Raw genomic sequence first — 24,775 nt, 5'->3', positions numbered from 1 at the left:
CTACCAAACCGAGTCCTCCATCCGACAATTCCGCAGCGGCTGCGCGCTGTGTGTGCCTTACGCATGTACCGATACGGTACTGATCCGAACGCCAGAGAGACACTCACTCCGAGACCAACTTTGGCTCCGGCTGGGTGTCGACAGGGCGCCCATCGTAACCTAAAGAAGGTCGAGTAGAGAAAGCCACAATTAGAAATAGAGGACAGTGACAGTCGGGATAGTTGTAACCTCTAAAGCCAAAGACCTAATGAACTGAGATGCAAAGAATTGTTTCTGCACGAAATCGACTTGTCCGAATGAACGCATAAATTGCTCAGATTAACGTGTGAACTCTAACGAAATTTATTAAAATGATTTTCAAAAAAGTGCCGAACAAATTTTAAAGCTGTGTCTTCGTAAAGTGCAGATCCAGCAAAATGCCACGTTCATTTCTTTTGTGTCATCGACGCTACAAGCATAAATGGCGATTGGCACTCCGACATGCTGCTGAGGAAATGGGAGCTCTTGATGTCGAAGGTCTAGAGGCAGAGATTTGCCTTGGACCCTCTGGAGAGCTCCCATCATTCAGCTTATCGAAGAGCCACCCCGAAGTGTGGCATGAAGATGATGATGCTCTTGGAGGCTATGATTCAGCGACTTCTGCAAAAAGTTTCACAGGTGAGCTTCGTCGATTAACGCCTATGATATAAAACTTTTGCGTCGGAATCTTTTCTGAGTCGTGTGTTAAAATTCTTTATCTACACACTATTTATGTAGCGTTAGCGGTAGGCAGAATAACCAAAATAGATTAATTCAAAAGTCTTGCACTGACACTTGCAATTAACTGAGGTTTAATCACGGCCAACCAAAATATATGAGCATTTTCCAACCATCATGTTATCATCAACGAGTACTTTGTAGCTGTAAGAAAACTCCGTCTAAATCCATGTCGTGGAAGAAGGTGATCACATAATAGACCTGAAAGGCAATCCGTGCAGCAGTTGGAGTTTTTTTTGAGATGTGTGTAAAAAATCTCCATATATTCCCTCTGTAGCATATAAAATCCCTTTTTCTTAACAATTTAGATGTGAAATTAATCGTCATAGAAGAAACAAAGGCTTGGTTGCTCAGCTGAAATTAGCAATTTCATTATTTTATTACGCACCTTATGAAGTAATTGTTTTTTGTCTTTCTATATATTGTAATGTATCGAACAGCATTATGGTTGTTTTTTTTTAAATCGAGATCGGTAGCATTTTAATTCATGTGAAGTACCGTGGCGCTTCCCCTCCTAAACTTGATGTGAAGTGTCTCGAAAAAAAAGCGATTTAAGATCTATATTTTTTTTGTTATTATTTCGTACTACAGGACCTTATAACAGAGTGTTTAACAAACAAGTACAATTTCGTGTCTGAAAGGCGCATGTACAAAACTTCGAATTGTTAGTTTCATGGAATTATGTACAATCTTATGAGCTATTGAAACGTTTCCCCTGACAGACAAGGTTCGTAATAATCGGCATTTTTGTTTCTTTAGTGGTAACAGTTTCTTTTGATATTGGTCATCCGATACATCGTTGTTTTACTGCAGAGGATGGGGTTCAATGGCAGCTTCAACGTACAGTCTGGACATACTGCACGTTGTCAACATGTAATAGACTAGTGGGTGCAGTTATTGGGGTGAGGGCCCCCCCATATGGTTTAGATTATTAGCCACATCTTCGCGTTAGGCAGTCATCGCACACTGTACATCTATTCCGAGGGTCCTCTGCCACACTGTATTCAGCAAGCACGGCCGATGTGTTTACAATGGAACCTGTTTACATGGGCCGATCTGTGAGTTACACAGCATGAACACCCACAAGTAAACCGCAGAGAATGACGTTTGTACTATCCAGCCGTCGATCTGTTCTGTCTGGACCGGAGAAGGTCGACTGCGGCGCCGATTGACGAGGCTGTTCGCTCTTCCCTATATGTGCACAATAAACACCTTGTCGTCTGTGTTACATATAATCTGTAGAAAATAAACGTGAATGAGGTACCAGATCAAGAGCTTTGCTCATGTCTGGGTGAGAAGCCCACACGCATGCAAATTTTTCCTTATAGTTATTGTATCAATTGCCCTGCCCAGACATTAGGCGTTAAATCTACACCTACATGTACCTGGTACCTGTCGCTAAGGGAAAGTTATGGCATTAATGCATTGCCAATAATCATTACATAGTTCACTTCTGAATACGTCTCCCAGATACCGTCGCGTAACGGCGCTCTGCAACGAGCTTTCGGTCCGAACCAGAAGTCGTTAGTATTTTCACTCTTTAGCATATGTTAGGTTCAGTAAGCGTTACAATATATTTTAGTCGATCCGAAGTCCTGGATGATTTTAATAAAGATTTCTGTATACAATTAAATCAAACAAAACTTATGGTAGACCGCTGGTTCTTTATTTATGCGTAATTAGGACTCTGTCGAGACTTGGGCTCGTGTATTTTAAAAATAAAAAGAGGGCTCCTTAGAAGAGTCATGTCAACCATGGTTCATCCCATATATCGATCTTGACACCTTGAGGTAATTTGGGTTAATGGTTGGATAAATATTATCCTCATGGTACCCTAGTAGGTAACGTATTTGCCAGCTAATAATGGGTAAACAGTTCGATGCGTGTCGCGTAGGAACCAGTCGTTTCAAGATATTCTTGGTTAAAAGATGCCGGCCTATAGGCAATAATGATGAATCATAGAACATGACGAAATATGTACAATTTTCTTTGGTTATCGACAGGCAGCCGAAAATGATTTGTTCTCTAAATTCATTACTCCCTTTGAAAAAATTCATCATTTGCTCAGGTGAAAAGTTCCGCGTGTAGTCAGCTGATATATAAAAATCTTTGAAAGGTGTCAAGTTGGGTTATGTCGCATAAACGAAGCGAGTCTGGAATGATGACTCTTGGGAGGCTCAGTTCATCATGCTTTTCTGTTAGTGACCTCAAAGCTTCGAATACGTTATGCCAGCATCTTACTGTCCAGAATCCAAGAATATCCAGAATCACACTGTCCAAGCTGATTTATCTAGCGTCAGTTATAATAAGTCATTCAGCATAATGAACATCACTTGATAAAACCTCCTATCTAAAGTTTACGTCATATGGTTACCTAAGTACGATGCTCGTGAGAATACCCATAGGTAACAACCCTGCTTTTTGATTCAATTAGGTATTTGTATCGTATGAGATTATTTGCATCCCAATTAATATTGCACTGCAACTGTTCTTTTAGCACCGAGACCTTTCTGCAGTGAAGGCTTGATGGTGCCATACAACGAGCCCAGTTGTTGCGGCGATAAGTTGAGATTCCCTAACGTATCCCGTACTGCGGTATCAACGACTCGTTTCAAGCGTATTCTTATAGGCCAAACTTTTTTAAACTATTATGTATAATTGAAACAACAATCTTTGCGTAAACCTGATTTTCGTTTGCAAGACGACATCTGAAGCGTTAAGGTATAAATATTAATCAACTTCCTTGAAGCATGCGAAATCTTCATATTAGGCTGATACAAGAAGATTTCGAAGTGTTTCCAACTATGCGCCACTAGGAAACGAAATTTTCTTGGTCAATATTTCAGTCTTTTAAGAAATTTGTCAGCGAAAACTAATGAAATTTCCTCCAGGAGAACTTATTTCAGGAACCTTTGAGTCTTAAAAAGTCGACGCTTAGTACCCAAGTTCTTATTCCTCGAAGGGTGCGTCACGGAAACTCATCAGTGATAGGTAAAGATATTAAGCTAAAAGGTATTAAGCCAAAGCAGAGTACGGAAATGGTAGGAACGGAGAGTGAAGTGTTGAAGACTAGCGAGGAAGCAACGACATGTCCGGACCCGAGGACGAGAACGCGTTGCCCCGATCAAAGAGACTTTAGACGAAAGCCGAGCTTGTTCTGTAAGAGCTCGGTCAGTCCCACTGGCCTTTCACATGTAACGCGTTATAGAATTATAACTCGGACGCTGAAAATTCCAGCTAGCTTATTCTTTAACTTTTGGCATTCTTTTGGGTATCCAACGCTAGATTAAACTGGATTATTTTTGCAATCTATTTCCGTGAAATTATGGGGCTTTTCGTACCCTAAACAGATAGCTACCGGAAAAACATATCCGAATATCGGTAAAAAAAAGGAAAGCACCTCTAACACATCTTAAAAACTATCATTCGAAGTTCAAAGTTAGCCAGGTTCGTTTCTAACAACATAACATCTTATAATATTTCTGATTAAAGAAAGAGATGAAAAAAGACAACTATGTTTAAAGAGCTGAGCTCAGCACAACTTTGCTAATCTAAAATTTGGCTTATTTATTTTCAAGCTAACGTAATTCAGTACATATCGATGATGACGTCAAAGTCTTACTACTATCTTACCATACAACAGCAGAAGGTCATTGTTATTTATATTTTGACGGCAATAAGAAAAGCAAGATGCAATTAATTGATTGCCACGGTCGAACTTTTTGAACGCTAATAATGTTTTCTATTGGAACAAATTAAGGGCAATTCCTAACCAGATTGTATTTACGTGGCCGAAGGGCTTCCCCTATAAACTGCCCCTTAATGTGCTGCTTGGTATTTTCTTTTACTCCGTGTACTTTTATTTGCTCTATGACGAGCAGACCTGCGAGGCTATCAATTTATTGTCATATGAATTGTTACCTCTCGAAACAATGCATTGTTGAGTATATTCTTATAGCTTTAGTGTGAACGTGATTTGTGTGTAGTTTTGTTTGTCTTTAATCAGTTTGCGGTCCTTATTTTCTTCCGGTACTAACCTGTATAACTACTATCTGCTTGAGAGCGTTCGCGTGCCAAGATCAAGGAGCATCTACCAGTAGTATCTTACGTGGCTCGCGTTGTCTCGAGGAGTTCGTTTAGTAATTGTTATTGTTTTATCGTTTATAGCCGTCGTGGTAGCCTTTGCCCTGTAACGGAAGTCCGTTCGTTTCAAGCCGACTGCTGCTTTCGCTATTCTGGATCCTTTTACGTCCCTAAGGCAGAATATTTAAAGGATCGCAAACGACGAATCAAAGAAAGTACTCTTACTATCTAAGGCTATCCTTCTCACTCTGGTCGGCGGCGCTGCAAACACTTTCGATTTTCGAGTGAACTTGATCTTCCCGCTAGATCGGCCGGTGTAAATCTTCATATCCCAATGCGTCGCCAAACAGCAAAGTCGAACATGGTTATGTTCGACTCTAGACGGGGTTGGTTCCTTCATCTTTTCAACTCGCTACTAAACGCATATCTAACAAGAAATGACCTCGAGGTGACCCGAGCGACAGCACTGTCTACCAAGCATTTGATTCGGGCAACGAAAGATCTGGACGGCGGAAATGACCAACCGGATGCTCTAGATCTAGGCAACTCCGTAATCGTGACCATAGTAAAGCGTGTACATCAGTTAGAGCTCCGTTTAGACGCTGTTATCTTCACTAGTAGCGGGTTCCCGCTAGGGGTGGTTACCAGATGTGCAAAAAATGAAAGATTTCGAGGGCAATTTATGCCTGTGGCTCGTGGCGACTTTTGGTGATGTTGGTAAGCTCGAGCGCGTCTCGAGCTGTCTCTCAGTTAGGCCGAACTCATCGACTCCAAACTATTACACATCGCGGTACTATTCTCAGCTAGCGTTTCGCGAAAAGGCTGGCGTAGTAGCTTGGGCATGATTCGCGAGAGAAGATTCGGATTATTTATTTATATTTGGTTGTTTCGTTCGTAGACTGTTTAGAATAAAGCCGAAGTACCTATGTAGGAATTGACTTTTTTTAAACGTATACTATACTAAAATCGAATATTACAATGCTTTAATACAATTAATAAGCAATTTAAAGGCTCAGTTTGCATATAAATCGAGAGTAAAAGCAAATAATAAAAATGTAAACTTTCAAGCGCGTTACTCGAATACAATGATATCATCGTAGGCCAAAAAATACCAGCCCGCCTACATCTTTTTCCACAGTACCACTCAACTAAGAATGCCATTTCGCATCGAATCAAGATGTACGATTCTGCCGGAGCATATAGCTTAGGTAATCATAGGTAAAAAAAAAAGAAAGATCTTGTTAAATAAACAGTGTGTCTGCTTATTAACCTTTTCGTGTACAGTGGCATCTTATTATATGGTTCTTCTGTTATTGTCCTTTATATTTAGATCTCCAACCAGCAGCAATGAGCCCTCGCAGTGATTCGAGCGGAGATTGCGTAGTTCCTCAACTGTATCATCCGACAATGCAGGCTTCCAGTAACATGCAAGCACTTTCAGTTAATTTTCATCGTTTCCCGTTTATGGCGTTAGAGCCACCTAGACAGGACCGGTACGTGCACACGCACCCTTTAAATATGCAAGAAGGCGACACCGCTAAGAAACTGCCAGGCCAAGGATCAATTGAAGTCCCCCAGGTAGAGAGCATTTTGCCGCCTCCGACAGCGAGCGAAGTAGGCACAGTGGATGACTCTCTACAGGTGCAGGCAATTGAAAATTCATTGAAGCGTGGGTCAATGATGGATGCACTTTTAGAACAAGTTCGCGCTGCTCGAAAGGCCCTTCGAGATAATGATCCTGATACAGCTCCTCATTTAAAGGAGCGTGACGTTAGTGTGACTTCAAGTCCTGCTGATGAGTCAAGGGCTTTAGAATCAACTTCTAAATTCTGCATAAGTCCTCCTCATGAGACTGACATGAAGGAGACAGAGGTATGTACAAAGATGGGACCTCTAAGGGTTGAGCTCACGGTAGGTCACTTCAGTACTTCCATGAGTGCTTTCAAGTGACTTAGAGCTGAGCTTGAATACATTTCGTTCAATCAAGTAGTAGAGATAAAACAAATTGTAAGCATGGAGTACGAAATGAGTTTCTTTCCATAGCACAGGAACACATTGGAGCTGGATTGAAGAACGTATGTTGCCAATAATTATTTGGATGAGAAAATTACACCAGACTGACTTTGATCTTCTTGGCTATTGAATCTATGAGAGGTTACCAGCAATGCGTTCTCTGTTATTTTATAGGGTGACACGGAGGATAATGGCCATAGCTGTTGTGACTGCGGCGATAGTTTTGAGTCTGTACCTGAGCTGGAGGCACATAGAAGCAAGAAGCAGAGCTCATGCAAGAGGGCACGTAGGTGCCCCCACTGTGAGAAGGTGAGATACCATTTGTCATTGATTGTGTGGGTTGCTTAAATTGTTCGAGGAGCAGGTTATATTGCGCTGTTCCACAAAGAGCGAGGTGTTTCATACTTAGTAAAAGACAGTACAACATCAGCTAAATCGGTCAAAATTACACAGGTCAATATCGGCTAAAGTTGATGCTTTATACAGACGTATGCCATATGCAATTCCTCAGATGTACGTATCTCTTCCTGCACTGTCGATGCATATTCGAACTCATGGGGCTGGGTGCCAATGTCCCTATTGCGGGAAACGCTTCTCACGACCATGGCTCTTGCAAGGACATATTCGGTGAGTAACGAGAATAACTGTTGGCCAACGTTGGCCGCCCATTGTGCTATCAGTTGATGTCTAGGGTGGTAAATGCCTCCCTAGACTAAAAGAGCTGAGCCATCCAATTTGGCCAAGTCCATATTACATATATGTCACGTTCTGAAAGAATTTCTTCGAACCTATTTTAGAAGCTGATAAGATGAATGTACTTCCGTCTTACAGTTGACAGTTTGTAAAGTGTGATTGTATTAGCGAGAAGTATATTTTTTTTCGCAAGTCGGTAATAAGTTTACGTAAATATCAGAAGCTTAATATGAAGGGGGTAACCTTTAAGTGTACGGTCCTTATCGAACTTTCAATAGTCTAGGTAGCTCTTGTTCCCGGATAGCAGTCAGCATACGGAAGAGGGGCAAATTGAAAATCTAACTGGAATCTCTTACTTTCTGTATACTGAATAAGAGCTACTGCTGTGCTCATAGTAATTGTGGATGACCGAAGTCGTTAAGAAATAGTACATGCTCCATCTGATATTATGATAGCTTCTTGTTACAACCAAAATTGCACAAGATTATAAGAACCCGTCTGTCTGCTCCCAGTCCATCATATACGACAATGATATGAGAAATCAAATACACAAAAAGTTAACGAATTCGGTTTCAACCTATGCCTTCGATAGGACGCATACTGGCGAGAAGCCGTTCTCTTGCCCTCAGTGCGGTAAAGCCTTCGCCGATAAATCGAATCTTCGCGCGCACATCCAAACTCATTCATCGGCTAAGCCGTTCACTTGTGGGAGATGTGGAAAGGCGTTCGCGCTTAAAAGCTATCTCTACAAGCATGAAGAAAGCTCTTGCCTCAAGAAGTAAATTGTTTGCCAACAAATCGTCAAATCAAAATTAGCCTTTGTAAATATAAACAGCAAGGTTATGTTTCGGTCTTGTTTTGGGAAAGGTATTTTTTTTCTTCGTTCATAGCGGGGCGTCTGCAAGTAGCGTTTATGCACGACTACTGTGTATTAGCTCCCGAGTTATTCAGAAATTCCCTATTAAGTTTGGCATGTTGTTCCATGAACCGAAGCTTTAGAAATTATGGCCATGAGGCTGGCTTATCGATCCGGCTCATGGAGGTCAGTTCTACAAAAACAAGATTTTGAAAAGGCACAGCCTGGGACTGTTTCTAAACGAAACGTCACAGGTGTTAAAAGATTCTTTATGTTCTAAATTCAATAACAGAGTTCAATTATTGCACTATTGTATTGTGTATAAATACTGATACGTGTCTGGACTAACATTTTGTGAGAACTACAGTATTATATGCGATCCTGATTTCGTTGTTTCCCTATTGCGATCTCGAGAAAATTTTCACATGAGTGGCAGCCAGCGTCTATGTCATATGCTCTCAATCTACGAAATGTACTCTTCGACGGGCAAATCGAACTTTACAAGATCAGCCCATTTGTTCAAACTGGTCAGACTTTAGGGTGCGTGTGCAATTGATCATACTTGCAACTATAACATAAATACTCGTTATAGGTAGACCAAGATCATTTGTTGAGCAGGTAGTTAGAGATGTTCTTCTGGGCATGTAGTGTTACTTTCAAGGGAGGTGCGTTACCTGACGCAAAGCGACTTCGTTATACGGGCGCACTGCACTTTAAGATACAAAGTGGACTGGTCAGATTCTCTCCTAGATAATTATCTGTCCTTTGTTTATTTGAGCCATGTTCAGTGACTGCTAGGAAAATCTCAGTGTTTCCTTATACAGTTAATAGCCACTGAATGATGCGGTTCTTAACTACATAGCACTACTGGAGACGCAACATTTCCACAAGCATGATACTAAAAACACTTTCCGAATAAAGAAAACGTAAACTAGCGCACCTCTCACTTGAACGCCCAGTAGCTATTATATTTTTTATACAGTAAATATTCCCCTGGACTGGCCTAAGCCTATCCCACCGAGTGATCGCTGGTCATAATAGAATACAAGAGAAAAATTACCTAAGCTTTGTCGATGCCATCCATTTATACCACGCCCTTACAGCTAGCGACGTATATATATATTACGTGTAAACTCAGCCTAATTGATATGATGATGGTACCGCGATTTGCGTTCGTTCCTTACCTGAACATCTACCTACTGCATAAATGCTTTATATACCATACATTTGCAATGGAAACATAATTACATATAAGAATGTATCAGCCCTAAAAACGCTATATATATATATATATATATATATATATATATATATATATATATCTAGAGTGAAAGAGCCCTGTGTAAGCAGCTAAGGTCAACTAATGACTGGTGTCTCAGTAGGTCTTATTTTTCATTGGCGAGCCTCGATTCGCGGCCGAACGCAACAGAAAGCAAGGCTAGATCTAGCTTTGACGAACTTCTGACAAATTCTGGGTGTATTGTTTTACAAAGGGGCTCTATGATCGTCGGCCAAGATAAACAGAGGATCAATTAGCAGAGACGTGTTGTAGAAAGCTGAAATAGAATAACAGCAGCTATTCATATAAGAATCAATGGTTCAGGTTTCTATACGTAATTGTATTTGGGTGCCATATGTGCTATATTTTAGATGTGGCGAAGCCCGATCTGTGCGACAATGTTATACTTAATGTGTACACATCCACTGTGAATTTTAGTTTTCATTCACTCAGCCATAAAATATTATCAAGGCCGGTAAAGTGTCACTTGAAGCCGAAAGCCGTTCGTTGCAATCACGAGCAGACTATGAGAGGTAACTAAGTTCAGACGTACATTATATGTATATATAGTTAGCTTTTAAAGTCTTAGGACGTACTTATATCACTGAGATAGGTCGGGACCAATAACAATTGCTTCTAATAAATTTCTAGCAGATACGTTTCAGTTTACAGAGCAAACATCCATATCCATAACGCCCACAAATAGGGACAAGAAGAAAAAACAGATGAAGTACGACGCTGTATAATAGAGACGTTCAAATAGATACCATACCTATTCATTATTTAAATCTATTGTCATAAAATATACGATCGTACTTAAAGGCCGTAAATGGCCAAAAGGTAATATAATCATTCTATTTATTAATAATCTTAATAAAGCAACACTTTATTGCTCTTCTTAATAGACCTTCGGTGTATTGATTTGTATATAGTCACGGCAGTCACTAATTAATATTGATAGCCACTCTGACTTAGTGGACTATCGCTGGTACGTACAAACAGCTGGCGCAATTATATAATTAGCAGTTAGTTATTTGTTTAATCGGTTGAAAGCGGGCTTGTATGTACGAACTGCCGTCATACGTTTGCTATATAATCGTATATTGGTAATTCTCTAAACTTTCATAGCTTTTAGCCGGACATTTTTGAACCAACATACATCTCTCGACACAGAAAAAGAGGTCATCAGATCCTGTCACTCTGTGAAACTACTATATTACATCTACCGAAATGTTAATATTCCGTTCTATCGTAGCTGTTGCCTGTGCACATCGAGACTCGTAACACGTGGCAACAAGCACAAAAGCAACTTTGTTCGGCTACTTCGTCTTACTATTATAGCATCGATATAATTACTCTAAAAGCTGGCCATCGAGCATATTGTCACGCAGACCACGTCGTAGAAAAATTGTGATTTAACTGAAGTAAGTGCTTAAGGTATAGCGTCCTATACCTGACAAAAATGTCACAGGATAAAGAATATATGTGTGTGCAGGCTTGTCGATAAACGTTAACACGTTCTTTCACCGTGTATGTCAGCTCGAGCGTTTTGTTAAAATGAGTGCCTTTCCAAAGGCATCTTAACTAGAAGCACACGTAGGCCAAACTATTATTGATGCAGTGATACATATGTATAGAAAACCGTGTTCTTAATTGGTTTACCAAGATAGCAAAATTTAATGCAATTCTTAGGCCGCATTTGATCTAGGATTAGTCTATATGTGTTTACGTGGTTCAAATTTATGGTTGATTGTGTGTAGTTGATTCGAATTGCCTGCAAACGTAGGACAATCTCCGAGATTACGTTCAGTATATGAAACGAGTACATAATTACGTTAAGTACATTTGTATAGTGTTAAATTTGTCAAGCAACTATCGATCGAAAATAGTAAGCTTTTCACCACCTTCGCGTCAGCTTTCTTGTACAATACCTGCCATAATCTAAGCTTTAAAAGACTTTTTTTTTTAATGCAAATTGGTTACCTTCATTAAAATCTTCCAAACGTACGTAGCACACAATATCCATTTAGCCTAGGTGATCTTACTTAAAATGTAAGTACTTAGAATGAGAATGCCAGACTGAAAATGGTGCCGTTTATTGAATGTCCATAATCCGGCGACGCGACGAAGGTATTTAGAAGCACTTCCTGTGGACGATAGCAGGGCCCGACTCATCGTATTCCTCCTTTGAGATCCACATCTGCTGGAAGGTGGACAGAGAAGCGAGGATGGAGCCGCCGATCCAGACGGAGTATTTCCTCTCGGGGGGAGCGATAATCTTGATCTTCATGGTTGATGGGGCCAGGGAAGTGATCTCTTTCTGCATACGGTCAGCAATACCGGGATACATGGTGGTTCCACCGGAGAGCACAGTATTGGCGTACAGATCTTTACGGATATCAATGTCGCACTTCATGATCGAGTTGAATGTTGTCTCGTGAATGCCGCACGACTCCATGCCGATAAATGAGGGCTGGAAAAGAGCTTCTGGGCAACGGAAGCGCTCGTTACCAATAGTAATTACCTGACCATCAGGTAGTTCGTATGATTTTTCAAGGGAAGAAGAAGAGGCTGCGGTGGCCATTTCCTGCTCAAAGTCAAGGGCGACATAACACAGCTTCTCCTTAATATCACGCACAATCTCACGCTCAGCCGTAGTCACGAACGAGTAACCGCGCTCAGTAAGGATCTTCATAAGATAATCAGTCAAATCACGACCGGCAAGATCGAGACGGAGGATGGCATGGGGCAGAGCGTAACCTTCATAGATAGGCACGGTGTGGGAGACACCATCACCGGAGTCAAGAACAATACCGGTGGTACGACCAGAAGCATACAGGGAAAGCACGGCCTGGATTGCGACGTACATGGCGGGAGTGTTGAATGTTTCAAACATAATCTGTGTCATCTTTTCACGGTTAGCCTTAGGGTTGAGGGGAGGCTCAGTGAGTAACACGGGGTGTTCTTCAGGGGCGATACGCAGCTCATTATAGAACGTATGGTGCCAGATCTTTTCCATATCGTCCCAGTTAGTAACGATACCGTGCTCGATGGGATACTTCAGAGTGAGGATACCCCGCTTCGATTGGGCCTCATCGCCGACGTACGAGTCCTTCTGACCCATACCGACCATCACACCCTGATGCCTCGGCCGACCTACAATTGACGGAAAAACGGCCCGGGGAGCGTCATCTCCGGCGAACCCAGCCTTGCAAAGACCCGATCCGTTATCCACGACCAGGGCGGCAACATCGTCGTCACACATGGTGTCAAGAACTGTATAGGTTCTTCTCAGACCAGATGGCTAGACCAACGATCGAAACCACTCTGCGACGGCCAACTTCTTTCTATAGGCCTATAACCTACTGCGCCCTCAGGCTAGGTCGGAGAGGGTCGAGGCTCTCGCAGCGCCCTACAAGGCGACGAGTCGACGTTTGACGCAGCCTAATTTGCCCAGCAGTAGCGATACCGCAGAAGACTGCTATAGAACCGGGAAGTCAAGGATAGTCAATAACCGAGTAGGTCCACCAAAGTATTTCGACGTGCCTGATGTTGCCAATGTACTTGACAAGAGTTGGCTTATTTGGCTCAAACAAGCGTGCGATATTTTTGACCAACGCACAGAAGCCATGTGATTCTAACGTGAATTTGTGATACTAACCTAAAAAAGATATCACCGACCGTTGACGTAAGGGTACTTTAATAAACAAGCCTAGCACTATTCTAAGTTAGCGTGACCATTTGTTAAATGAACATGTAACGTTTAGCATAAGGAATAAGTGATATCAATATATACCTCAGGGCTCTATTTTAATGGACGATATAGTCGATATAGACTTCATATAAACAATAAAAATAGTAAGCGTGTCAAAGGCAGCGTGTAAATCTATAAATGACTTTTTAAGAGCTCGGTCAAAAACGTCTCCTGGTGGGCGGGTTCATTTTCGCTTGACTCTCGCGGAGGTTAATATCAGTTCTACACTGCGTATAAGCATCCGATGATGACTCGCTTGTGGGCTCACGGGTACCAGGACGATCGGGACACCAATATCGAATGTAATCATAGGATTCGTTACTTAATGTAGATGAGTATTTGTGCTTTTACGTAAATATTGCACCCAGGTAAAAATAATTTCATTTATAGACGCTTTGAAAGTTATGAAATGATGCTCTTCAAGTAAATAGAATATGGCGAAATTTGAAGGGTAATACTTGATGAAAGATGTTTCTATTCAGTACTAAAATTTCAAATTTATACTTTTTGGATGCACTTGGAACCTTTACCAAACAAATATGAGAATTACGTCTAACAAGGGCTCCTCATCTGAGGGGCGAAAGGTATAAAATTGAACAAAGCGCGTACGGTAAGAACTTGTGAAATCGATTAATTCTTAGAGTGGACTACAATGGACGACGTAGTAAAGGTCACGTTTATGTACGTAATTCAGTTTTCAGAAGTTCAGCAAGTTCTGTGATTAAAAAATGCAAACAACAAGCCGGGAATTAAAGTCAAAAATACCCTCAAAATTCTGACCGACGAAAACATTTTTGAACTCACGAGTACTATGTCCTGGTTCTTAAAGCCTTGGCTTATCCTCACATTTTTTGAAGATCTTTTTTACTAAAAGTAAAGCTGCGTTTAAAAAAACGTTAATGTACCAGCATCAACGATGGCAAAATATATATATATTCATCCTCTAACTATTTGTTGGTAAAAAAGCTTCTTAGGCATTTGTAATTGGCTCTTCGTGCGAGCGTATTTAAATGATTTTATTTAAGTCAGGAACTTAGAACCGAATACGTTCTCCAGAACCCGTGAGAGCAGAATTAAGTAGATTCGCACGGTGGAGGTCCGAGCTAAAAGATCCTTTGCGAGAAGCTTTAATTTCAATGCTTTTCGCTTGGGGCTACCTTCTCCGCACGGCGACAGCGAAGTACTATTAATGACAAACGAAACCCCTTTTATTTACGCTGTTGTCAAGGCTCAAGAGTCGTATATATTAGATTCAAATAAGAGAAGCCACTGGATAACGGCAACGAATATACCTAAGGACGTCCAAAATAAAAAAAGTTACGAAGAAGCGACAAGGCTTTTTTAAGATCAGCGAAGGCACAGTAAGTCAGGACGTTCTTGGAACGATCACCTCAAGGGAGAGATATCCTGATGTATTCGTTGATGACGTTGCAGCTAACGACAGTGGCAGTTCCGGTGCGTACGAGGCAGCGCTTCCTCTTCCAGACAAGGAGAGGCACTTTCCGACAGCATAAAATCCTGAAGCTAACTTGTATTACGACTATACTGGTGCAACAATAACTAGTTACGAAACTATGGTATCCGTCTCGAGCATCTCCTGGACTATAGCTGCCACCTACTTTGCGTAGGCCAAGTCAACAATGTAGTATCTTCGCCTCTCGTGCGCCAAGGTAAACATTTCTATAAACGCGAGGCCACGTTTTCCCTTGTTGCTGATTCGTATTTGTCGAAAGGATTATTTCTATTGATTCGAAAAATTAATTACTAATATAATAATACTAAATAAATACTAGACTATATATACAGCATCGGAAAACGTATCTGAGTTTTGTCTAGATAGGAAAGAAAAAGGGTGTGGAAAACGGTTATGTAGACATGTATTAGTTGTTTTTATTACGACAGTATCAGTTCCGACATCTAAAGGGCGTATCCCTCTCAGTAAATTTCAGAATTATGTATCGTTCAACTTTTTCTGTTAACTAAAACAAAACTTATATATTCGAGAGTATCCAACAGGGATAGTCCAACCCACATTCCTGCGTAGCCACCGAAAAGTCCAAGCAGCTCAATACTCTGCGGGTTTGTCACACCAAAAATAAAACCAAACAGTTATTGACTCCAATTATGTACATCTGTATATTTACATGCACACGACAGCTGTCCTATAAAGGCGGATAAAAAAAAAACCTCATAAAATAATGTTCTTGTATAACACGAACCTCTGATTATATCCTTGGTTAAAAATGGGACGGCTTATATTCATGATAAACTATAAAGTAAAAAATCATGCCAGAAATTGAGAATTACTAAAGGAAGAGTAGACAACTGTTATATACGTTATGCGTTGTTCTAGCTAAACAAGCAGGGATTCATTTTTACTTCCAGCAGGTAGGTGTCAACAACTGATTCGTTCTTATGAAATACGTAAGATATTTTTTGATAGCCGTAAGTGTTGAGTTGTTGATCAGTACCCCCTAGGTACGTATCCGGTTTTTGTTAGTTGTTGATATGGCCGTATTTCGTGTCATTTGATTTAGAACTCTCATCAGAACAATGCCTGTACTACCAAACAAGCTCAACTATGAAGTACATTACTCGAGGCCATTTCGTACTAGCCAGAGTTTTGTTGTTAAAAGCACTCCATTAAAGTGTTTATTCCGAGATACGTTTTTCCTTTTTTTTCAGGCACATTCTGATATGACCGTGTTAATCCCATACGGCAAATTCTTTTGACAGTAGGTAGCTATTATGTTGACGAAATGAGCATTAAGACGCGATTGGCATTACGTACCGACAATTTTTGCTGCTCCTCGGTGATTTCGATTCTATCCGAGTAGAACTCGAGATGTAAACGATATCCATTTTCACGTTCCGTTAAATTTTCATCCGCCCCCATCTCATTTGACGCGTATTCCAAGCCCCGAACGGACCAAACCTTAATATCATATGAGACGTCCCTATAGTATATCAAACGGAGGGGTACCATTATGAACTATACGCAATATGAACCAGCAAGGAGATGTTAATGAATACATCTTCAGCTGTGACATACCGGCAGTGGATGTTGCATTGTCGTGTGCAGCGGGCAACGACATCCGAGTTCGATATTTGTTGGAAACATTTGACTGAAACATCAACGTCATATATAGAAAATAACATATGTTTTATATTCTGAACCATCCCTTAAGATGTTAGATAAAGGAACAAAGTGGCCAACCTTCTATGCTCTTGTCGTGCTATAAACACCAACAGATTCCAGAATAGCATACATATGACGGTTTCTATTCTAGAAACGTCATCAAGCGTCCAAACAAACGTATTAGAGGCAAGAAAGAGCTTAATCAACTTCGATTGAACACTCGACCAGCAGTAAACAGGTATCGCTCGATTGGAAATGCATGGAGCGCTAAAACAGATTTTACTTTCGCTCGGTTAGAATGATCCTATCACCAGCGTTTTCTCCCATGCAGCGTGGTTTTCTAAGTTTAGTAAACACAACCAAGTGAAATTACCTATTGCCCTGGGGCTTATTTTAGGAGAAGCACAATAACTGTCCAGTTTGGATTACGCTTTTTATTTTATCTGTGCACTACACTTTTGTATAAAATCACAGAAACGTATGTACAGGTAAGTACCTACATGTTAGGGGTATGTTGCACATGACGTCTGCACTGACGACTGTCTCGGCGAACTCGTGTAAGTTTAGCGCACATCCACAAAGTTCAATCTCTTCACGGATCATACATTTCTGAGCGCAATATTCCCTACTTTCTTGACCAAAAAACGCCGGGCCAAACCTTTCATAAGTACGGCAGTCGGATTGAAACGGATATCGTAGCCTTTCCGTCACCAACTGAAAATAGAGAAACGTAGATGCGTGAGTAATACGATAGAAAACAGATAAATCGACAATGCGGAAGCGATCTTTTTTTCGCGTCAATTAGTCTTCATCGCTGATTCATCAAAGTGAATACTATCGTTCTAAAATTATCTAGTGTTAGCAAGAAAAGTCGACTCTTCACCGTCTCTTTGTTTGAAAATTCAATCAAAGAAGATTACAATTCAATTTATATATTGCAGTGCGCATACGATTTCACAGAGCGTTTTGCCGCGCAAAACATTTCGCTTGTTTTTAAAATATGGTTTTTATTTTTTTAAATTTGGTAACGTATTTCCATATTTTTAAAAGCCATTAGATATCTGGCATCAAAAAGAATTAACTTTTCTCTATATATATATATATATATATATATATTTTTTTTTATAAGTCATTCACAGTAAAACTTTTGCAAGTTATTTTACTAATAGTATATAAGCTATGATTAAGCGATCTTTTTTAACCTTTTCGGATATCACATCTACAGTATAGGCAACCTAGGCTCCCAAAAAGATCGAGACATCTTTTAAGTAAAAATTCCATTATACAGGAGCTGCTTTAGATCGTTGTCAGAACTAAAGTTGCCTACTTACCATCATTTGGTTAGTGAAACGGATTTGCCAATATTGCCCTTTTGCTTGTCAAATGCCAAAAGTTACAATTCTGAAGAAAATATCATCAGATTTGGAAGAAAAGAACCGAAATAGTTTCTATAGGCAGGATATTATGTGAGGCAACGCATACGCTAAGAAAGTTTGTTCTTTCCTGCAGCGATGCACATGTTTTCTATAGAATTTTTTAGCCGAATTTGAAATTAGATCAAAAGGCGAACCTTAGCTTCGAGCACCATAAATTTATCGAATATTTAAATAGTGATAACGTTCATTCAATGGTAGGCCGATACGATCACAACGAAAAGTTATAAAATTATAGCTAAAATATATTGTTTTAAGTGCTCCTGGAGAAGTACCGACATTGCCAATATTGTCCAACTATTGCCAATGATGCTATTATGTTGAAAGCAGAAAATTCGCATTATTTAAATCGATAATAAATTTTCCAGCCAATCAAAAAAATACTCTGATTTGCCGATTGCGTATTTAAGACGGGGGATCAATTGAGCCCTAACTTTTCTTCTACACTGTCGACGAGCTGAGTCACTATTGGAAAAAGACGTCCAATATAACCACGGCCCTGCATTTTATTAGAACGTAAGGCGACTCAATTCCGCGATCGAATTGACCGCAGTCTAAGTGAATGTGTATACTTACCTGCCGTACACCAATACGCAAAGTTCTGCCAGTGGGCAACTCAACATCGGGTTGTCGTGATGGAGTGGAACTTCCTGGACCCTGCACGAAGACTGCTGTATCCATCGTATCTGAGGCCAAACGCATTGCTCGAGATGGGTTCCACTGCGAGTATAAATCTAGTCCTAAACGAGATCAGAACAGGTCGAAATTATAACTAGTTTATTATTCGATATTGCGGCAATGAAAAAAATGATATAGTACTCTTGTAGATAAAAACCAATATTTTACGATCGGCACCGTCGTCAAATGGGTCAGTTGTTCTTATGGAAAAAGCCTCAACACTGACTTACTATATGACCAGATGTCGTTGCACTGGTGAAACGGATGAAGCTTTGGGAGAAACTGCACAACATCCAACATGTAGCACTGAGCGCGGGGCTGCCGAAAATACGACGGTTTTATGCTATGACGTAAAAATCAGATCATTGACATAGCTATATATATATATATATATATATATATGAAAGACAATGCCTGTATGACTATCCTTTGACACTTCTAATACACCGTGCTATGGCAATGAGATGAACTACTTTTTCTTAATGAGCCTGTACTTGCTATGGTTTCCCTAGGCGACTATTACCTTTGTATCAATCATTGTACCAGTCATGAAAAAATGGTTGATATGTTTCATTAGACAAAACGCAGCCGTAATCCATTATAGAGTCTTACGTACCGTAGCTAGACATACTAAGTAGTGGCAGTCCACAGGTAACTATAGTTAGGTAGGTGTACTTACAAGTCTGAGCAATCAAAGCTGGGACATTTCGACGACACCATCTTACATGAGAATAGATCACGGGCTGCGAATCGCATGAGATGTCTCATAGTGGCATTGTTTTGAAAGTGATAGAATCCGATCGTGATCATCTGAATAAAATGTTCGATTCGAACTTAAGCCACAATACTGGACAGAAACTTAAGGCTTAAACAACACAAGACGAGAACAACGCAAAACTCTAAGTTCTGCTGCACCGTCAAGTGGTCCTACTATGGCAAACGTTCTATCCAAGCAACGTTTATTTACACTGATTATTAAGGCTGAACTGGATGGCCGCATAAATCGCCATATTTGTTCTACTGATCGATTCATGTGTATGATATTTATCGGGTTGCCGAGATACACCATAGAAAAATTAAGTTAACTAGTTTTCCGAGCTATCGATCGTTTCGATGAGCAACTTGCCGATGCTCGTCGTTGAAACTGATTCCGATCTGAGTTTTAGTGAATTTAGGAAATAAGTTTTACTGCAGTTACTTGAGAATATCAAAATAACATTGATCTATACCTGACCCATAGAAGTGCATACGCGGGGATCGGATTTGCAGTATCTTGTCTGAAAATATTCGTTACGACAAGCGTCATTACGTACTACTTAGAACGTTTCGAAATACTTCCGAGGCTCTCGAGCGATGATTTTTTGCTAATTTAATTATACCATTACATATACGGACATCTATCGAATGGCCTGCTAGAAATCTCTAGTTTATAAATGATAACCAGAGGTGTCTCAAAACATTCTTCTTAAATTTGACAAACTAGTTAAAGTTACCTGCGAATCAACCCAAATATCAGGGCAGACTGTCACCGATGGAAAAAGCAATTTATTCGAGCCTCTGCTATCGTAAACGACCACTTCATACGGGTATTCAAAAAAAGCTTCAAATGACTTCAGTGATTGGTACATTAATCCACAAAGACACACAATGGCGATAAGTGACCATCTGATGTAATGGCACAAGGCGCTCCACCCAGGGAAGCGATTAACGATAAAAGAACGAGGGTTCAGCCGTGATATGCCACGCTTAGTGGCCATCGATGAAACCTTCGTACGCCGAAAGCGGTCAGACATTTTGGTACCTGTCCAAAACGTTAACATACATAATTGAAAATAACAATGATTCTAGCACGCAGTAATTTCATAGGAACTTCCCATTCCAAAGCATTGCTGAGGAAAAGATAATCTAAACATAGAAACATTGTAAAATACCTGAAAGGCTAATAGGTGGGTTTAAGCAAATGGGCAACTAGTTTGTAACAATTAGAACTTACCTATCGGGCTTCCAGTAGCACTCTAATGCTCACGTGTTTAAGTTTATGAATATAACAAAGAGATTCAATGAAACAACGTCGCCTATTGTCCGTACACTGCTGCCTCATTAGAGACTGAGGCATAAAGGGTCCAACCTATCGAACGATATAAATTAGTATTCGGCTCGGTCCTTGACTGGTGAAACAAAGATTAATTGATAAAAGTTACGAAGCATGTTGACAAACGTATGGAAAATGATATTAAACCATGGCTAATTGTAAAACCACGCAAGTCTCACAACAACTTCGTTTGCCGTAACTTCATTAATATTAGACGTGTACTTCAAATAGATATTGATGTTTTGATGCGAAACATCAGTTGTTTTTAGAACACAAAAACGTACTCCATTATTTGTGGGCTGTAGATTTTTGTTGTTGGAATATGAGGTATCGAAGTATAATGATATGATAAGATTATTAGTAACGCATAGCCAATTCTTGCAAAAGTAGGCTCCATGTTATTGTTTGCCAGCAATAGTTTCAAACGCGTTCTTTAGAAGAGCATCATCTTTTCCGTGAGATTTAGTTGTCTGCCGATTGAGACAGCTATGCAGGGTGTGCGTCTTATTAGGTGCACAGCTATCCAAGCTCAATCAAAGCTTTTCTAATTTAGATGATAAAAAAATGGCCAGCTTTATCATTATTACTCAGGGCTATAGAAGAAGCCTTAACATTCGTACAAAAACCAAAATAACTTAACTTCTTGGATGAAATAAATAAAACTTCGTATATGAAACCAATTTTAGTTAAAAAAAAAAAAAACGGAGATTTATGTCAGTCGCTAGAACTTGCTTTCCTTTTGTGTAAGCGACTAGCAAGCAGAAAAGAGCTGATCTCGCAACCGATCCTTTTTTTTTTTCAATTTCCACATTCAGCCTTTATGGACATAACGGTGGAATGGAACTAATTGATCTTCTGCCTTGTTTTAAATACGAAGCTAAGGTAATCTAAACTTAAGTTACAACTCATTATACCCAGCTAGCCAGAACACGTCGATAATATTTCGTCACTTTTCGATTTTGTATATTACACAAAGTTATATGAAATATGTGAAATATATTAGTCATTTTTAAATCAACCATCTACGTCTAAAACATTTGTTTAATCACGATCTAAGTAATATGTAACAGCAGCAGGTAATTCTAGTTTCAACCAGTTATTCCTACTTATAAACAGAGCTGATAGACCTACAGAGAAGTGAAGCTCGGTAAGAACCTGACGACATAGAAAGAATGCTTGTTTTGAACTCCCGAACTGTATATACAGAGAGACCCGTAGAAAAAAGGCACGGTGTCAGAGATCTCATCGGAGAGGCCAGCGCAGATTAAGTCTGTTTTGCGAATCTTGGATGATGACGAGGCCTACCGGCCCTACAGACATTCCTCTCATTGCTTTCGCAGCCCTTTCGCCCACACGCCCAGACCCTACTGGTTCTTAACAGCCAACGCTCAAAACGGCTGAATAGCGCGCCCGTGGCTGGAAAAAGGCTATCGTCCCATCGCCCTATTAGGCTGTAGAAGCCGGCCACTCGAGACGTTCTCATCACTCATAGCTTCTGAGAAAAAGATAATTTGTTGATCTGTTCCCACCTTAGCCGACACACAAACCTAGAGCGGAAAAATGTACAGCTCAAAATGATCAGATCAGTATATCTAACGGCTATGAAAACACAAACAAATTGAACAATGCCAAAAATAGACAGACCATTTTATCTAGACACAGAGAGCGCTATGGGTAAGTTTGGAACGGTAGGATCTTATCTAAACTTAAAACGCCTAGTAGAATAAAAATATCGTAATATAAAATGATCCGTGAACACATGTTTGCTGCTACTCGTGTTCTTATACAATGCGATGACTTGTCTTTTATATTTTATATAAATCTTACAATACATTACCTATAGCTATTTTAAGTAAAGAGTCAACGCCTAAAGATGGAACGCGCAGATTTTCTTTATTGACCTAGTCCTCCATTGACGTTAAATGGGCCTTTCAACAACGTGCAACAAGCGTGCAAACGATAAAGAGATACAGAAACTGTAAGCACGTATCCAACGTACTGCTTGCGTGCGATGGCGCAGATGGCAGACAACAGTTGCGGTCGAGTGTTGCGGACAACTGGTGCGCCAATGTGATGCGGCTTCGACGGTATACATTCAGTGTGACTTGATGATCTGAAGCTGTGACGAATATGTCTAGAAGCACTTTCTGTGGACGATAGCAGGTCCGGACTCATCGTACTCTTCCTTTGAGATCCACATCTGCTGGAAGGTGGACAAGGAAGCGAGGATCGAACCACCGATCCAGACGGAGTACTTCCTCTCGGGGGGAGCGATAATCTTGATCTTCATGGTGGAGGGGGCCAGCGAGGTGATTTCCTTCTGCATACGGTCAGCAATACCGGGGTACATAGTGGTTCCACCGGAGAGCACAGTGTTGGCATACAGGTCCTTACGGATATCAATGTCGCACTTCATGATCGAATTGAACGTTGTTTCGTGAATACCACATGACTCCATGCCGATGAATGAGGGCTGGAAAAGAGCTTCAGGGCAACGGAAACGTTCGTTACCGATGGTAATCACCTGACCATCGGGCAGCTCGTACGACTTCTCAAGGGAAGAAGACGAGGCTGCGGTGGCCATTTCTTGCTCAAAGTCAAGGGCGACATAGCACAGCTTCTCCTTAATATCACGCACAATCTCACGCTCAGCCGTAGTCACGAACGAGTAACCGCGTTCAGTGAGGATCTTCATGAGGTAGTCAGTCAGATCGCGGCCGGCAAGATCGAGACGGAGGATGGCATGGGGCAGAGCGTAGCCTTCATAGATAGGCACGGTGTGGGAGACACCATCACCGGAATCAAGTACAATACCAGTGGTACGACCAGAAGCGTATAGAGAAAGCACGGCCTGGATGGCAACATACATGGCGGGCGTGTTGAAAGTCTCAAACATGATCTGGGTCATCTTTTCCCGGTTGGCTTTAGGATTAAGAGGAGGCTCGGTGAGCAGTACAGGGTGCTCTTCAGGAGCGATACGCAACTCATTGTAAAAGGTATGGTGCCAGATCTTTTCCATATCGTCCCAGTTAGTAACGATACCGTGCTCGATGGGATACTTCAGAGTGAGGATACCCCTCTTCGATTGGGCCTCATCGCCGACATACGAGTCCTTCTGACCCATACCGACCATCACACCCTGATGCCTTGGGCGACCTACAATTGACGGAAAGACGGCCCGGGGAGCGTCATCCCCGGCGAATCCAGCCTTGCACAAACCTGATCCGTTATCCACGACCAGGGCGGCAACGTCGTCGTCACACATTCTGAGTAGGTCCTGAGTCAGACAACGAACACCACTGAACACACCGATTGCCTCAGCAACACTGGTGGCAAGGGTCCGCTTTAGGGCTTAAGTACTGCAACAAAACGCCCTCTGGCGGACCTAGTAGCCCTCCCACTAAGACAAAAATGGGCCCTGCATTCCTCGAATTCGAAGACATGCTGGAAGTTTTGGGCAGTATTATGACCATTTTTTGCTAACACTGATCGGCAGCCAGCCGATTAGAGGTAACTAACACCCTTGCAACGACTAACCAGTTCTGCAATGTAATAATTGCTGAACTCAAACGTGTTGTCAAACGGTGGTCTAGTAAACGTGGCTTTAGTAAATCTCACATAGGGTTTCGTCAATCATGAAGAGTGCAACGTACATCACCATTCCGTAACCCTACTGCAACGGTCATAATACGAGCGTTGTGCAAGTGTTTAGATATTTTCGGATCTACTGGAAGCGGATGCTAGATACTTTGGTTAACATGCTAGATTAGATCAATGAGAACCGCCGAATCCGTTAAGATGTCGGATTAGCGTTAGACTAAATCGATGCTTTTTTTTTTCTCTCCATAATTGTAACCCATAAAGGCACTGGTACAAACACGCGCCCAAAGGATAACCGATAAACTTTAAGCAATTCATGGCACACTTCAAGACAAGTTAAGTGCAGCACACCGGCGGTTCTATTTTTTTGATTTAACTTTTTGTCTAGATGCGATTTCT

General features: G+C 40.9%; 4 protein-coding genes across 6 annotated transcripts; 1 reads left to right on the top strand and 3 right to left on the bottom strand.

Moving 5' to 3' along the window:
- The first annotated feature begins 136 nt into the window (after positions 1-136).
- LOC111258921 (uncharacterized) lies at positions 137-15,204 on the top strand. 2 transcript variants are annotated; one of them, XM_022830514.2, is made up of 5 exons: positions 137-657; positions 6,170-6,711; positions 7,027-7,161; positions 7,364-7,479; positions 14,869-15,204. In XM_022830514.2, exons 1-5 carry the CDS (start codon positions 417-419, stop codon positions 14,870-14,872), a joined length of 1,038 nt encoding a protein of 345 aa, XP_022686249.1. In that variant the 5' UTR covers positions 137-416; the 3' UTR covers positions 14,873-15,204. The 2 variants fall into 2 exon arrangements, with proteins under 2 accessions (XP_022686249.1, XP_022686248.1); XM_022830513.2 differs by lacking the exon at positions 14,869-15,204 and adding an exon at positions 8,138-10,586.
- On the bottom strand, positions 11,761-13,025 carry LOC111258924 (actin 403-like). Its single transcript, XM_022830516.2, has one exon. It carries the CDS (start codon positions 12,943-12,945, stop codon positions 11,815-11,817), a length of 1,131 nt encoding a protein of 376 aa, XP_022686251.1. The 5' UTR covers positions 12,946-13,025; the 3' UTR covers positions 11,761-11,814.
- Positions 15,205-15,294: 90 nt separating the features above from the next.
- Positions 15,295-20,490, bottom strand: LOC111258920 (uncharacterized). 2 transcript variants are annotated; one of them, XM_022830511.2, is made up of 9 exons: positions 20,178-20,490; positions 19,914-19,961; positions 19,364-19,494; positions 18,915-19,027; positions 18,583-18,746; positions 17,074-17,287; positions 16,487-16,559; positions 16,226-16,391; positions 15,295-15,507 (listed from the first exon to the last, which is right to left on the bottom strand). In XM_022830511.2, the coding sequence occupies exons 1-9, from the start codon at positions 20,475-20,477 to the stop codon at positions 15,397-15,399; spliced, it is 1,320 nt and encodes a 439-aa protein (XP_022686246.2). In that variant the 5' UTR covers positions 20,478-20,490; the 3' UTR covers positions 15,295-15,396. The 2 variants fall into 2 exon arrangements, with proteins under 2 accessions (XP_022686246.2, XP_022686247.2); XM_022830512.2 differs by lacking the exon at positions 19,364-19,494 and having other exon boundaries at positions 18,915-19,002.
- Positions 20,491-22,644: 2,154 nt separating this feature from the next.
- On the bottom strand, positions 22,645-24,120 carry LOC111258923 (actin 403). Its single transcript, XM_022830515.2, has one exon. It carries the CDS (start codon positions 24,039-24,041, stop codon positions 22,911-22,913), a length of 1,131 nt encoding a protein of 376 aa, XP_022686250.1. The 5' UTR covers positions 24,042-24,120; the 3' UTR covers positions 22,645-22,910.
- Positions 24,121-24,775: the final 655 nt, after the last annotated feature.

Source organism: Varroa jacobsoni, unplaced genomic scaffold (genome assembly GCF_002532875.2).
Source record: "Varroa jacobsoni isolate VJ856 unplaced genomic scaffold, vjacob_1.0 scaffold_275, whole genome shotgun sequence".
In the NCBI taxonomy this organism is placed as follows: Eukaryota; Metazoa; Arthropoda; class Arachnida; order Mesostigmata; family Varroidae; genus Varroa; species Varroa jacobsoni.
The sequence above is the reverse complement of the archived record's forward strand: the minus strand, read 5'-3'. Positions and strand labels throughout refer to the sequence as shown.